The 15978-nt window shown below is 42.4% G+C and overlaps 1 protein-coding gene across 7 annotated transcripts in view; it reads left to right on the forward strand.

The window, feature by feature from the left end:
• Window positions 1–15978, forward strand: part of CHCHD6 (coiled-coil-helix-coiled-coil-helix domain containing 6) — a 146252-nt gene that overhangs the window by 70449 nt on the left and 59825 nt on the right. For all 7 annotated transcript variants that reach the window (XM_067544293.1, XM_067544288.1, XM_067544290.1 and 4 more), the window contains one exon: window positions 8729–8799. In XM_067544293.1, coding sequence (XP_067400394.1) covers window positions 8729–8799 — 71 coding nt within the window. The remainder of the gene's footprint in view (window positions 1–8728; window positions 8800–15978) is intronic.

Here is a 15978-nt window from a genome sequence, read left to right on the forward strand (position 1 = left end):
TGGAGGGGAAAAACCTGAAGAAGGAAGAAAGGAAAATGGTTGGCCAGACTGTTCTCTCCCTTCCCCCTAGAAAAAAGTAACTTTATTTTTCCATGGAGGTTTCCATGTCCTTGTTGGTGGACTGACATGACCCACATTCTTTTCCTCTCCTCCCCTTCTGCGTGTAACTCCTGTTCCTGAGAACCCTCCACTATGGGCACTGAGTGCCTCTTGGAATCTAGTCATCTGCGTTCTTTGGCTACCTGTTCTGCAAAAGTTTAGGATTGAGAATGCAATCTAGGTCTCTGGTATGGACAGGCAAAGCTTACTTACCAGGCCAGCCTTTTGCAGTTCCTAGGGGCATTCTTGGTGAGAAACCCCAGACTTTTAGCCACAGCAGTCTTGGTGGGAGGAGGGGGCTTTGGTGCTCAGAAACCGGTGATAGAGGCTTCTGCCAAATACCAACCCTTGGACAGTCATTACAATCTTTTTAACAAATCAAATATCCCTCTAATGCAGAGGGGATTGGTGGTGGAATGTATTTAATAATATCCCCTTTTCAATATACTGCAGTTATCTGAAGACTGCTAGTTTTGTTGCTGAAGTGCTGGTCATTTATCTTGATAGAAGCTTTTGGTTATGCAGACTAGTACCCCACTCCGCTGACAAGCCATTTCCTCCTTACCCCACTTTTAATATAGTTACTGTGCTCTTATTAGAGTTGTAAGAAACAATCTGTGCTGGGACCTAGGAGTCCCTTTCTGCTTTTGTAACCCTGATCTGTTGATAGGACCCATGTGTTGCTGTGTGGCTGGCAGTGCTGCCACAATACCCAGACAGACATTGAGCAGCAACTGTCATGCCCTGAAGCCTTTTGGGTGCTGCTTTCTCTCTGCAGGACAAACAGGTTGAGCAGTTCTGTAAAACAGATGCTGAAAATCTTCACGCTTAATCAATGCTGGTGAGGCCTGTTTACCTGCAGTTGTCAGGTATAATTGATTAGGGCATTTACTGCGAATTCCTCACAGAAGCCAGAAGTCCTACGTGTTAGACTTTCAGCTAGAAAGTGTGTGAGAAGATACTCTTCTGAGGCATTTTAAATGTGATTCTGGGGCTTTTGCATTGCCCGATGCTGTCCTTGTCAGAGTCTGTGTCGCCTGCTGGCATTTTATGGCCTTTCTCCATAAAGCTGATTTTGCTTTTCAGAACTCTGTATTTAAAGCACCATTGATGCTTCATAGCAAACTTTGCAAGCTGTCTACTTTAACTCAATTCTGCTTCTACATAACGTGATATATATTCTGCATTTTTGTTCCCTTGTTTTATTATTTCTGGGGTTACTCACAGGAATAAGGATTATTTTATGAGTTTTTGTTTACATCTACTGCTTCTTTTTCCAACTGGAAGCTATTGGCCTCATAACCACAGGTGAGGATTGAGCTGCTGGAACAATGACCTCTCAAGAACTAGAAGATCTGTTTCCGTGGAAGTGTGTCAGAGAGAGAGAGGAAGAAAAATAGAATTCAGTTGAGTAGAAGTTTTTTAAACTCAGACTTTTCTTCACATTTTCAATGAGATATTAACGGCTTTCTACAGGAAAAGCTGCTGAATTTGGCTATTTGAGGTGCACACATTGAGACAATTGGCCCTGTGCACAAAACAAGACATGTATTTACAAATAAAGCTTTTAACCAGAGTCTCCTCTCTGGAGCCTTCTTGCTGAAGGCAGGCTGGTTGCTGAATGTGACCCCAGCATTATGGAAGCCCAGTGTCAGACTGTAAATGTGTTCTTAATCTGGTAGAATAGCCTGAAAACAGGACTTGGAACTAGCAAGTCCTGAGATCTAGTCTTGTTTCTAACGCATGCCTTTTTGTGGGTTTATTGCAAGTTGCGTAACCACTTGGTGTCTCACTTTCATCACCCGCAAAACGGGGATAGTCAATTATTTCCGTCACAGGGGGCATTGTGAGAACTGATGTTTGTAAAACACTTTGGATATGAAAAGCTTTCTGTAGCTGTTAAGTATTATCCTGCTTTCACCCATGGGTAGAGTTGCAGCAGATTTATTCAAACAGAAATATAACTAGTTTAATTTCTCTTTTGCTAATATTGCAGATGTAGCTCTTCTCCCTTATTCTGCAGTGAATCTAATCTAGCATTTATGATCTCACAGCCTGTTGCCAAGGGAATGAATTGAGTGTCACAGATTCAGTACTCTGACTTCACTGCAGGCCCGGGTAGGAGGAGTGGATGAGCCCACGCTTGAACAGCAAATACCAGTGCTTCATTTAGAAGCTGCCTTTGGATAGTAACCACCCTTCCCCGTGCCAACACTTCCCCCATTATTTCCTGTATCTTCCCTGTGCTAAACCCAGGGAAAAGTAAGTAAATTCTCATAAAAAATGCCCTTCAGTTTAACCCATTACTCACAGGAGCCATGCATAGCCATTTTTCCATTTGCAAAGTGTGCCTGTTGATTATCCTTCAGGTACATTCAGACTTAGTAGCAGTGGAAACCATCAGCTGTGTGCATTTGCTGGACTAATGTCAGCAAATAAGAAATGAGCTCTGTAACACCCCCACTCCGAAAGTTGAAGTGACCAGCCTTTGCAATGTGTCCTAAAGATCTAAAACTCAGCTCTTTCAGACCAAAGCATGAGTGTAATGGGGAGCAATTCCAAAAAGTCATCCACTGAAAAAGGCTAATTTCAGGGACCCTCTGCTTGCAGCCCCAGAATTTATGGGGGGAGGGATGGGACGGGGACTCTGAAATCATCATGTTCCAATCCATGGGGGACTTTTTATAGATCAGAACCAACAACCTGAGTTACATGTGAATATGAAAAATGAGGCTGTGATAGTCTCTGGACCACAGCTGGAACATGCTCCCTGTAGGAGGCACTGCTGAGCAAATATGGCTGCTACAGTCTGCCCTAGCTGAAGTTTTTGATTGACCTTCTCTGTTGCCCTCATGTGAGCGGTGGCCTTCTGAGCATGCGTGTATTCTCTAAACCAGAGGTTCTCAAACTTTTTTTGACAGACCCCTTTTCAAACGTAGTGTTAATCACAGACTCCCAACTGACAAACTGATTGACAAAAGTATATGTATACTTCATGTAAACATGTACTGAGTACTACTTTAAGAAAAGGAGTACGAGTACTTATAAGTGAGATGGGTGTGCCTGCTTCTTACAGCAGAGTCTGTCTACCCCTTGGTGTGATGCAGAGGAAATGTGTGGGGGGAGGATGCGGGGTCATGTGTCCCTTCTCCCCCCTCCCCCAGATTTCTGCCTTCCATTTGGCCTTGCTCCCTGAAGTGCTGATGTTGTAGGGCAGAGCAGTCGTGTGTCTCCTTGGCTAGCTGTGCCCGCTGTGGACTCAATGGCTGTGAGGCAACCCCTTCTGATGGCGGGGGAGATGTCCCTTCTGCAGTGACGCTCCAGTTTTGAGTTGTGCCTCCCCAAACCTGGACAGGCTGGGTGGCCCACTGAGGTGAGTCGGGGGTGGAGTTGGCGCTCCCTTCCTGAGCCCCGCCCTGCAGTGCTGGCCTGACCATTTGGTGTCACCAAACCTCCCCCCCCCCCCAAACGTTCCTCTATGCCCCACCTAGTTTGAAAACCTTTGGTGCTCGCTCCCTGAGCCCTGCTGTGCGTCACTGCTCCCCCTCCCGAACATTCCTCTGCACCCCAGGAACATTCAGAAGGGTGGCGGCAATGCCAGTGGCCGTGGGCCAGCCCCACATGACGGTGCTCAGAGAGGGAGCTCCACTGCCACCTCCATCTCAGTGGGCCACCCAGCAGACGGGTAGACCCCAGGGGTCTGCAGACCACAGTTTGAGAGGCACTGCACTGAACATTTGTATCAGCTGCTTCACGAACTCTATGTGCAAATGACAGAAGGCAGCAGACATGCAGGTTCGCATGAGTGTTATGTGAGGTCTTAATGTCTGACTTCAATGGTATTGGGAAGCAGGGGCTTAAAATCTTTTGGTAGACACTTGTGGTAGAGGTGGTAATGTCTCCCTTGTCTTGCCCCTTCTCCCCCATCTTTCATTTTGTATTCATCCTCCTCCAGACTAGAATGAATTCCTCCCTTTTAGCAGACCTGGGAAACACACTTTCCTTTCAGCTTCTTTAGGGTCACATATCTGGAAGTTTGTTGGAGATTGCACACAAGCGGAGGGAATGTAAGTGATGCATCTGTCAGGTGTTAGGCAGATCTCACCATCTAATCCCTCAGCTGTCATCTGTAGCATTTGTCAAGACCTCCAATGGCCTGCTCTGTTTCATCAGAAGTATCGCTAGTATTCAGTTAGGCTGGCAACATTTCAACAGCCATTAATCCTTTTTGTATCTTTAAGCTCTATGACCATTGACAGGATTCTGTACACCAAGGTGTCAAAATACCTCAAGATAGCTTTGGTGTCTGTTGTCTTTTTATATCCAAACAGCCTCTGATCCACTGACCCAGTTCTTAACCTGATGGATAAATCTGTGTTCTGGTGTTAGTTTTTTGCTGCTGCTGTTGCTTAAGGTTAGCAAAGCATTTCACCTGCATTCTGATTAGTTTCAGGTTTTTCTCACTTCTCTCACATTCTCATGTTAAGTGTTTCACATATCATAGTGAACAGTACACATTCTACTGAGGTGGTATGTAATAGCTTCAATTTAAGGGCAAAACTGAGCTGGCAGGGTTTTTCTCATGACATTTCAGCTCTTCTACTTCTGAAAAAGACCAAGAAGTGCTTTCTTTGCTGTATTTTGGGTTTTTTGCTTAGTATTTTGGAAGAAACTGGACAGTACAGAAGAGTATGAAGACATAATGGAGCCTGTGTGTATGTGGGGAATTAACCAAAATTTGTTTTGAACCTCAGATTTAGTGTGGAAGGGAAGTTTTTAGATTAAGGCATATGTGTGCACGTGCTTGTGTTTGTGTGTCAGAAAGAGAGAGAGAGAGAATCTCTGAGACTATATTTTTATAATCTCTTAATAGTATTCTCATTATCAACCTATTGGTTATATTATCAGACGTTTTTCTGCAACCATAAGGGCTGGAAATTTAGGATATTTTTAATGATACCTCAAATTCTCATGTAGCCACTTGCCTCTATGAGCTCGGGCTTTAAGTAAAACATTAAATGTCATGAGACTGATGATTAAAGTCATGAGAGTTGGCAACACTATATTCTGTGTGGGATGTTTTCTAAGCATGTTTTTATGAAGGCTTGCAGCTGAATTTCCTTTCCTAATGTTAGGGCTCTTTATGCAACATATGGCCAACAGTCTCTCTGTTGGAGCTCAGCAATGTCACAGCCAGGTCTAGCTTCAGACACCAACAATACCTGTGGTTATGGGGGACCTGAAGAAGTTGTCACCCAGAGTAATGTGGGTAAGATGATCCTGCATTTTCATGTGCCTGGCTGTTCTGAGCTTTCAGACAAGTTAGAAAGTCCTGGGTTAATTTCAGCCGTTGGAAAGTTCTGTCACAGTGTGGTGGAGCATCAGCACAGGATCACATGGAAAGGATTCAAACTATGACAAGAGGCAACAAATGTTGCAGGCATAGATTGGATATGAGGGACCCTCAAAACTACACACTCTCTGGAGGAAAAGCCCCAAATTATAGAACCACCCCTGATCAGTGCTCAGATTGAGGGGCAGTTGGGTGGAATTGGTTCTTATTAAATGATTGGGAGAATTGGTCTGAAATCAACAAATTGAAATTCAATAAAGACAAGTGCAAAGTACTATACATAGGAAGAAAAAAATCAGCTACAAAAGGGGGAATAACTGGCTAGGCAGTAGTGCACCTGAAAAGGAGCTGGGGGTTACAGTAGATCAATGAATGAGTCAGCAATGTGATGCAGCTGCAAAAATGGCTAAAATCATTCTGGGGTATAGTACATACAACACTCCTACACTAATTGTCCTGCTCTATTCGGCACTGGTGAGGCCTCTGCTGGAATACTGGAGAGAGTCCGGGGGGAGAACAACAAAACTGATAGGTCAGATTCTCTGAATTTTTGTGGAAAGATTATAAATCTGGTCATATTCACTCTTGAGAAAAGAAGCGTGAGTGGGGGACTGGATAAATCTTCAGATATGTTAAAGGCTGTTATAAGGAGGACTATAATCAGTTGTTCTCCATCTCCACTGAAAAGTAGGCCATGAAGTAATAGGTTTAATCCGCAGCAAGAAAGATTTAGGTTAGATATTAGGAAAAACTTTCTAATTCTAAGGTAGTTAAGCTCTGGAATAGGCTTCCAAGAGAAATTGTGGAATGCCTGTCTTTTTGAAAGTTTTTAATAACAGGTTGAAAAAACACCTGTCAGGGATGGTCTAGGTTTACGTGGTCCTACCTCAGTGCAGGGGCCTGAACTCGATAACCTCTTAAGGTCCCTTCCAGCCCTACATTTGTATGAATCTATGTATGCAATAAACGTGAGGCAAGGATTGAAGTGAATGAGCAACCCCCAAAGAGGAAGAGGCCCAAATGGAAGGGGAAATCTTTTAAACACTTCTATTTGCTGAGTAAGCCCAGGTTTGAGTCTTCCCAAAATGAAAAACAGAGGAGTAATCCGAAAACAAACAGAAGGCATCTGGATTAGTGGGAAGGGGTTTTATAGACTCTGTACTTAGGTTTCCCACTTCCCCTTTTAAATGTGGCATTTTAAATTCCTTTCTGTGCCGCCTCTGCCCCCACCTCCCATCATACTCCCACATGGCACTCACATCAGACTTGCCAGGCTGCCTGGCATGTGGTCTGACAGGATTGTCTTCTTTCTCTCCCTCCTGATCACTGAGGTTGAGATGCCCCTCCCCATCTGGGTTCTCACATGCCTGCTTCCCACCCAGCTTGAGAGCTGGAGTGATTGATATTTTACTGGTTTCATGCAGTACTTCTGTCCATGCTTGAGGGTTGCACCTGATGTTGCCCAGGAGCTGGGGCAGGAACTTGATGCAATAGTGGCGTCGTCAGTATTTCTACTACCTCTGTCACAATAAAATCATGGGGCTGAACTCTGCCTCTCTCATAAACAGGCAAAGGCCCAGGCACAACCGCTTTAAATCTCCAAGCCTACTTGCAAACAAATGTGTTGGCTGCTTTTCCCTTCTTTAAGTGGGTTAAATGCCAACTTTGTACTGGGCATCACATACAACATATTTGTTCCTGTTTTCCTCTCCTGCTGCTGTTTCACTGCAAATTGCTGCTGGTTAATGGTAGCTGATGCCATTACTTTCTATCGCCTGAAAAATGCTTAATTTTTCTACCTTTCTCTTTCTCTCGTTTTGATCTCACAAGTTCAGTTCCTTTGAGAAATCAGGTGGTATGAAATATGGAAATTGCTTGAGAAGTAATTGGAGAAACAGTGAGACTTATGAAACTCAGGGAGAATAATGCTCATACCTACCTTTTCACATTGTTTAATTTTTAATGGCAAATTTAATTAATTGGCACATAGGTCTTGTAGGTTCATATGTGACTAAGAAACAGCAGGGAGCTGGAAGTCATCAGGTCTGTTTACAGGGCAGAGAAAAAGGCTCCATTAAAATTTGTACTCTTTGCTATTGGATGAAGTAAAAAGGATTTTGCAGCATACAAGTTTGACTGTTGTGTAACAAATAAGCAAACAAAGACATTCATGACTACTTGCTGGCAAAACTCATTGTGGATTGATTACTTATCCATGATTTGTCAGTTCTAAGAATTACTCTGAGGTCAAAATTTGTGAAAACAAATTCCTTCCTGTGGCTTGTGTGTGTGACATAAATGCAGATATATATAGAAATGGCGCTTAAATACAGTACCTTTCAACCAAGCACTTCATAAACCTTTCCATTAGCTAAAAGTCACGACTTCTGTGAAATAGGCAGGTGTTATCCCCACTTTACAGAAGGGAAACTGAGAGACACAGACGCTGACTTGCTCTATTCCCTTTTCCAACCACTGAACTGCAGTTTCTTGATGTGGAGGACCACAGGTGCAATCACAGGAGAAAAAGTTGGGGAGGGAGAGAATTGTGTTTAACATAAAATGACAAAATCAGGAGACAGGTAAGGAATGCTGCAAAAATGGGCCCCAGATAAATTTCAGTCCTTGCCCCCAAGACCATTTTTATCTCATCTCTTCTTTTTTTTTTTTAAAAGTGGTTGATTATTGTATAAGTCTTTTCAGACTGACAAAAGTCTGATGATCTTCACTATACTGTTAAAGGGGAAACATGGTAGCTACTCTACAAATGGCTCAAGGAATTTTCCTTAAAAAGCAAGTTACATGGACAGCGGGGTTGAAATATAAAATTAATTCTCTTGTTAGGCTAACAGCATTAGCAGCTAGCTTTGACACTTACAAATCAGTAACCTGTAGGCTTCCCACAGCAATTAAAAAAAAAAAAAACCAAAACAAACCCCAATCAGCATTGGGAACTCCCATTGGAAAAGAGTTTGAGTGAAGTAATACAAGCAGAGCATTTGGCCAAGAGGCCTACCGTTCCCCACATCCCTATACTGCACGGAGGTGTCTTCAGCAGTATGCCTCAAGTTTGTTGCCTTGATGTGATCTATTGAAAAGTGCATATGTTCTTTCATATTCATGTTTTTATATTGGTTGAGATTAACTTGTTTTCCAGCAGAATGTTGTGCCTGCTGGGTGTGCACTGAATGTTGTTTATTATAGAAGACAATTGCATCACAGGGTAGGGTACAAGAAAACAGTCTTGAGTGATGAGCAATATTTGCTTTGTTTCAGAATGCTGAAATCTACAAGCTGACATCAGAGCAATTCCACGAGGCAGCCACTGGTGCAGAGAACCAGATAAAGTAAGAAGTCATTTCTGTTCTTTGCAACAGTTTTATTTGTGTTTATAATACTCTCTCTCTCTGGGTAGACCCTGGATATTCATATAAATGGAGTGTGATGTTACCTCATATTAAGTATTTAGAGGCTTGAACAGTTGTAAACTCTCTCTCTCTTTGTGCTAACTTTAAGGGAGGAAGTTTAGGGTTAAAGTGTAGAATTTCTTAGAAAAGAAAAATAGAAGGAGATGAGGGTGAATCTAGAAAACACAAATCGGATTTTTGTGCTTCAGTAGCATTTTCCAGCTCATTTTCTATGTCTACTAACAGCTAAGAAAAAATATACTTTTTTTTTTTAAGAATTCTTTACTATTCATGAGTCCAGAACAATTATACTGTTAAGAGCAACATTTGTACCTCAGTTTGGTATAACAAACAATCAGCTAATATGCAATAAACTGGAGTAGCAACATATGCAGTATAATTGGATCAGGTCCAGACTGCATGATATTTAGCTAAATAGATTATACAGTTGTATGTAAGTGGGGTACACAGCATAGTATATTGTATTCTTTTTTTTATTATGATTGGCTGCTAAAGAATCACATAACCTGTTATAATTTTGCACTGTTACTTGGACAGTTTGGTTGCTGCAAAAGCTCACGTGCAGTGTACTTAAAAAAAAATCAATGCACTGATACAGCTCAGACATTTTCAGAGAACTATCCTTAGTAAAGTTTAAATTATTAAAATAAAATCTGAAAATTGTAGATGTGGTAATCAAGACTTGACAGCTCCCTTTGAGCAGAGGGAAGACATTTTATCTGTGTGTGCTTCCAGAATTGTATAGGCAGTGGGTGAGAATATATGTAACAAGGATATAATATATAACATAAATAATGAATTGTTAGAAAAGAGTAAGACCCCAGGTTATGCCTATAACAACAAATACAGGACTATGTTGAACCTATTTTTAGGGAAGCCTTCACTTGGATTCCCTTGAGGTTTATTTGACCTTCCTGTTCCTTGCAAAATGAAGACCTGCAGCATATGTTACCATCTGGTAATGCAGCCATTCCTCAAAATGGCAAACAATTGAGATCAGTACAAAGGTTAATGATTTCCTGAGATTTAGCAAGAATGTTCTAGAGTCTTAGAGGTCCCTTCCCCATCTCTTTGTGCTGCTAAGAACAGCCAGTCTGAGATGTCCTTCTTTTCTACTTGTGTTTTTTTGTAATATTTTCTGTTGAAAGAGTAAGAAGACTTCTGCCACTATAAATAGAGATATTTTCATTGGGTTCACTTAGATGGCAACTCTCCTTTGACCAGATCTCTCCATTGGGCCCAATATGATATCTGGTTTGAAGTTCCTGTTGTTGCTTTGAAAAGATAGCTTGGGAACCATGTGCTGGAAGCCTTGATTATTGGGAAAGAACAGGCTATGCAGGGCTGGTAAATGTGAGAGTGAAAGAGTACCTCATATCATCTACCTCTTTAGAATGGAGATTCTTAGAAAGTCACAAGTGATTTTGCCCTACATCCTGGGCTCTGTGTTGGAATATGCCATCTAAGGGGTTGATGGTACCACATGTTAATCATACCAACCAGCTCACCGTGCGATGTGTGTGTGTTGCAGTAGTGCCTACAGGCCCCAGTCTGCTGTACAGACATATATGAATGCACAATTCTGCCTAAAGAGCTTGCAGTCCTAAAATTAGAACAGAGCTAGTCTTGGGTGGAATGAGGGGAAGTATCCTGTACTTACTAGGTAGGACCAAACATTTGTGCTAAAAAGTCTCTTTGTCAGGCACTGTTTGTTGTGTGCTGAAGAATGCAGAATTTGCCACCCCTTACCCAGATCAAAAACGGCCCAATGTTCTCAGTGAGCAACAAATGACCAGAAGTAGCAGACCAGTTATGCTGTAAATCTGAAAGTCGTTTACCAAGGTGAATAAATCTGATTATCCCCGTTATACAGGTGGAGAAATGGAGACACAAACAGTCACACAGATTCTGCTAGGGGTGAAACTCAGGTCTGCCAACTCCCATCCCCATGCACAGTGCACTTGACCATAACTACTCCTGTATAACAAGAGGAAATGGGAAGGAGGCTCTATCTCCATTCCACAACTCTTTCTCCTCTCATAATACACCAATCCCATCAATCATGGTGTATTACTAGACTTACCTTCTCTGCCATGTGTGCGTACACACCTAATCAGACCCAGCTGCCCTGCATTTTGTCACCTTTTATCAAGTACAACATTTGAATTTACATTTGAGTGTACTGGGGAGATGTGGGGAAATGAAAATGGGACTTCCGCCACAGTGAGTAAATTCTGCTTTACAGAGACCATATTGCAGCAAAGGTCAGAGAAGCACAAATCATGGAGATGGCTTCTGTGGCATTTATAGGCGTCTGAGTATCCCTTTCCTTCACTCTCTAGCCCTTTTAAACAGTTGCAGCTTTGTGAAAGTGGGCCAAGCACACTACTATTTTTTTCTCTGTTTAATATTTATATGGCCCTTCACGTGTTCAGAGTGCTGTACAGATCTTAACTAATGAGTATTTACAATGTGCCCGTGAGGCAGGTGGGTAAGCCTTATTATCCCCATCTTACAGGTGGGCACGTAGTGAGTCTGTGAGAAAAGCATCAGGTATTGGCTGCTGCTGGAGGCAGGCTACTATGCATGATGAATTAGTGGTCTGATCTTGTGTGGCAGTGTTTGTTCCTAACCACTTCACTTGAACCTAGCCTTCACCTTCCTGTGAAGTATCTCAAGAAGCTGCACAGCTATCCTCCCTGCTTACTGCTCACTCTCCTGTCCTGGGTTCTGTCCAGCCTGCATCTTTCTCCCAAGAAGAACCTCATAGTAACAGGAAACCACTGAACAGAGTTTGGAAAATGGGCAGTTCTTTCAGCACCTTCAGTAACGTGCCCTTGTTGCTTGTATGGTATGGTGACTTGGAGCACTGCTATGAACACATTGTCTGTTTGATTTTATTATAATTGCTGCGTTATTATTTTGCCCTTTGTTAACCAGTAGAATTAAAGTCTGGGGACCCAGAACTTTTTCTCCCTCCTTCCCTGTTCAGCAAATTCCGCACATCAGTAGCCACCCACAAAAGAAGCAACATGTACATAAAAGACCAGTGTTCCCCACCCTTCACTTTGCTCCACATCCTTTTCTCAGTGCTCAGAGAGCCATGACTCAGACTGGGTTTAGAGAAGACAATTTGTTAATCTCCTCCCTACTACAGAGAATAAAATGGCATTTCATTCCAAGCTCTATTAATGCACTCGCTCCTGGGATAAAGCAGGACTCCCAAAAGGCAGTGGCCAAATTTTTTTCTTTTGCGTTGTCTTTGTCTTCTTTTGAGTGTTACATTTAGATTAGCTTCTGCGGATTAAATGTTATTACAGCTCCTGAATCTGTTAAGGGGGGGAAAAAATCCGTGAGGAGGTTATGGCTTAGTACAGGCACTCAAGATTTATCCTCAGAGTGCTGGGTTTTTTTATTTCATTTATTTCCTTTTGTTGAGTTTGACCTTATCTTATTTTTATTATTATTTTTTAAATTTGGAAGCAAAGATTGGTATGGTTGGGTGTGGGCACATGGCATTCTTTAAAAGGTAAAGCTGCAGAAGTGGGGTATGGGGATTAGGAAGTTGTTAAGAGATAAAATTGTTCTGGAGCTGAATAATTTCCCTCTGAGATCGCCTTATGGTCTGTTGAACTCTCTCTGAAGCTGCTTACCAGGAGCCTTATTCCTTAGCACGCTACGCTGAGAGGACTGAATACGCCATGCACAGTTATCAATGATTATTTAAAGAATGCCCTTATCTTGTCATACTGATCGAGATCAGCTTTGAAAGCAAGGCAACTTTCCAATAGAAGTCTGCCATCAAGATTTACTCCACACGGGACCTCATATCTAAGAGTTCCTTTAATGATTCTTGGGTCTTTAAACTTAATGGACATGAGTATTTAAGGTGATTGTGTTAGAGAAACTGATAAGTGGTAAGTATCCTCCTGGGCTTTGAATAGAAAGGAGAACTGCATAAACTTGGCGTGGCCATGGGGTAAAAAGCTTCTGGACAGACTGAGCTTGGAACAGAGAATTTTTTCTGAGTTCAGTACCCCTGAAAATGAGGGTCTTATTCAGTTTCATAAGAGTAGAGCAGTGATAGGCCTTCACTGAAAGCGGCAACCATGAGCAAATCCCAAAGGAAATGCCAGCTTTTTTACTGCTTTCTTTAGAGTTTGAGGACGTTCAAAAGATCATGCATGGTGCTACTTTGTTGGCTCATGAAATCGTAGTCTGACATGGGACAATTTTTAACTAGCCCCATGTATTTCTCCTCTGAGAGGACTGCACACAGGAGGAGAACTCTGAAGCGGACATTATGTGGACATACTGAAGCCCAAGGGGAAGAGGCAGGGACGTCATAGGCTTCAAGCAAAATGGCTGTGGGATTTCTCCTATTTTTTTAAATTAATAGATTTATATATTGTTGAAATTAGGGGCCCAACCAGTAGGAAGACAGGAACTTTCAGGGCTGGAACACCAGCTACCCTTTGGGGCTCATCCTTACTTCATGTTGAGTTAAGAGCAAGACTGTTACCCTGCAGAAAAAGGGTCTAGCTCCCCTGCCTTTCTAACTCTATTCATGCTGGTTACTCCCAGCCGTGCCTTCGGTGATTCTGTTCCACATGCATTTCATATAAAGGGATTCCATCACAGCCGGGCTTGCACTGCACTGACCCTTTATGCCTCCAAACCTGGTCTGTGCTGGGAAATTGAAGTATTGCTGATACTGGCCTTGAGGAATACGTTCCCCCAAAATGATATGTAAAATGGTGCAAGTGCTAGAGTAGATGGGCAGTACTGGCTTTAATTCCATTTCAGAAAGTGTGAGCGAGTTTTAATACTTCTTTCTATAATCCTTTGTTAAATGGAATTGAAGGTGGTTTTGCCCCATTTACACTAGCATTTACCCATTTTCAGTACTGTTTCAGGAGGACCATTGTTAAACTGTTTCTAGCTATACATTGATTTCAGGGTCTTGCACTCAGACTATTTGTAAGTTTTCATTCTTGTGGTCCCTTCTGTTCTGGCAGTGTGGTGTGTTATAATGTGGTTTGTCCTAGCTGTGAAGGAACTGCATAAATCTTCCAGTTGGCTCCTTTTACCCTTCCTGGGAGTGGTTCTTAAAGCCTTAAACAGGAACTGCCACAAAGAAATGTTACCAAATTGCACATTTTATCCAAATTGTCATGGCTTCTTTTTGCAATTCTTAGGGATTGCCAAGGTGCTTGTGTCTAAACAAAAGCACCTCCTGTGGCCCAGTTCACTGAATTAACTGTGTTTGCAGTATTGCCTCTTTCTTACTTGCGTTATTGGGATGATGAAGTGAAAACAAGTGTACAAAAACTGTACACATTTGTCACTGTTGCAACACCAGTGCAAAAATGGCAGTCTCTCCTCACAGGTGCAGGAGTTTCTGTATATCAAAATCAAGGTGCAATGGTAAAGCTATGGAGGGTGTGTGTTGGGACTGGACTACCAGGGAAGAAATGACAGATTCCCTGAAGTTCACTAGTGATTTTACTATTGCTATTGATTTCACGTGGAAGGCACTCATACTATGGTGTTGGGTGGCAACATAAAACCTTACGATCGATAGATGAATAGACTAAGGTGCATTGACAGAGCTGATTCTGATCACTTTCAGCAGCAATAATATGTATCCCCTTAAAACAAAACCATGGTTTTGTAGTGTAAAACATATTAAATACATCTGGCAGGCAGCTCAAGTTTACTGCAAGGCAGAGACTTCATCATAAAGAATAAAAGTGAAAATGGAACCAGAGCACTGAGAAGTTGGTGGGGATTGCACAGTGGGAAAGCAACATGAATGAAGCAAGAACTTTTCAGGTTTCAGAGTGTTTCAGAGACTCACCTGGATATAATTTTCCTATTTGGCTGCAGAGTAGTGACTCTTTAGCCCTTCTCCCTCTCCCAGGGAAGGAGTCCTGCGTATTGATTAGTGACCTCAGATTGGCCAGTACTGGATGTCTGCAGCTGCCTTTGTGTATGGTGTTGGTGTCAGTGACAGCAAGGGGTTGATAGGAAGCTCAGGTCATCTGGAGCTTTTCAAGAAAGTGATGAATTAAGGATGTCAGAAACAATAATGCCTCAGAAACCACTTGTAAACAGTGAGAGTCCTGTAGCACTGTAAAGACTAACAAATTTAATTTCTGCAGGCATAAGCTTTCGTGGGCTGCAACCCACTTCCTCAGATGCAAGAAATAGAAATCAGATAGGGGGTATATATATACATCTAAGGGTAAGGAACAACAATGGGGAGGGTAGGTGTTAGCAATGTCCATTCAGTTAGAGGAGATGAGGCCTATTCACAACCATTGATTAGAAGGTGAGAATGTGTGAACAATGACAATTACTTCTTGTAATGAGAGAACCATTCCAAGTCCCTATTCAGACCCAGTTTGATTGTGTCAAGTTTGCATGAGTTCCAGCTCTGCAGTGTCTCGTTGAAGTCTGTTTTTGAAGTGTTTTTGTAGAAGTATGGCAACTTTCAAGTCAGCTGCAGAGTGTCCTGGGAGATTGAAGTGCTCTCTGACTGGCTTATGGATGTTATCATTTTTTTATGTCTGATTTGTGTCCATTTATTCTTTTACTTAGTGACAGTCCGGTTTGGCCAATGTTTAGGGTAGAGGGGGCATTGCTGGCACATGATGGCATATATTACATTAATAGATGTGCAGGTGAATGAGCTCCTTATGGTGTGGCTGATGTGGTTAGGACCTGTGATGGTGTCACTAGAGTCCATGTGCGGGCAGAGCTGGCAACGGGGTTTGTTGCAGGTTTAGGTTCCTGGGTTAGTGTTCTTGTTGTATGGTGTACGGTTGCTGGTGAGTATTTGCTTCAGGTTGGGGGACTGTCTGTAAGCAAGGATAGGTCTGTCTCCCATGGCTTGAGCAAATGAGGGATCATCTGCTAGGATAGGTTGTAGATCCTTAATGATGTGTTGGAGAGATTTTAGCTGGAGGCTGTAGGTGATGGCCAGTGGTGTTCTGTTTTCTTTGTTGGGTCTGTCCCGTAGTAGGTGACTTCTGGGTACCCGTCTGGCTCTGTCAATTTGTTTCTTCACCTCTCCAGGTGGGTATTGTAGTTTTA

Source organism: Emydura macquarii, unplaced genomic scaffold (assembly GCF_026122565.2).
Source record: "Emydura macquarii macquarii isolate MOO-44397 ecotype Brisbane River unplaced genomic scaffold, CSIRO-AGI_Emac_v2 contig_968, whole genome shotgun sequence".
NCBI classification, from domain to species: domain Eukaryota; kingdom Metazoa; phylum Chordata; order Testudines; family Chelidae; genus Emydura; species Emydura macquarii.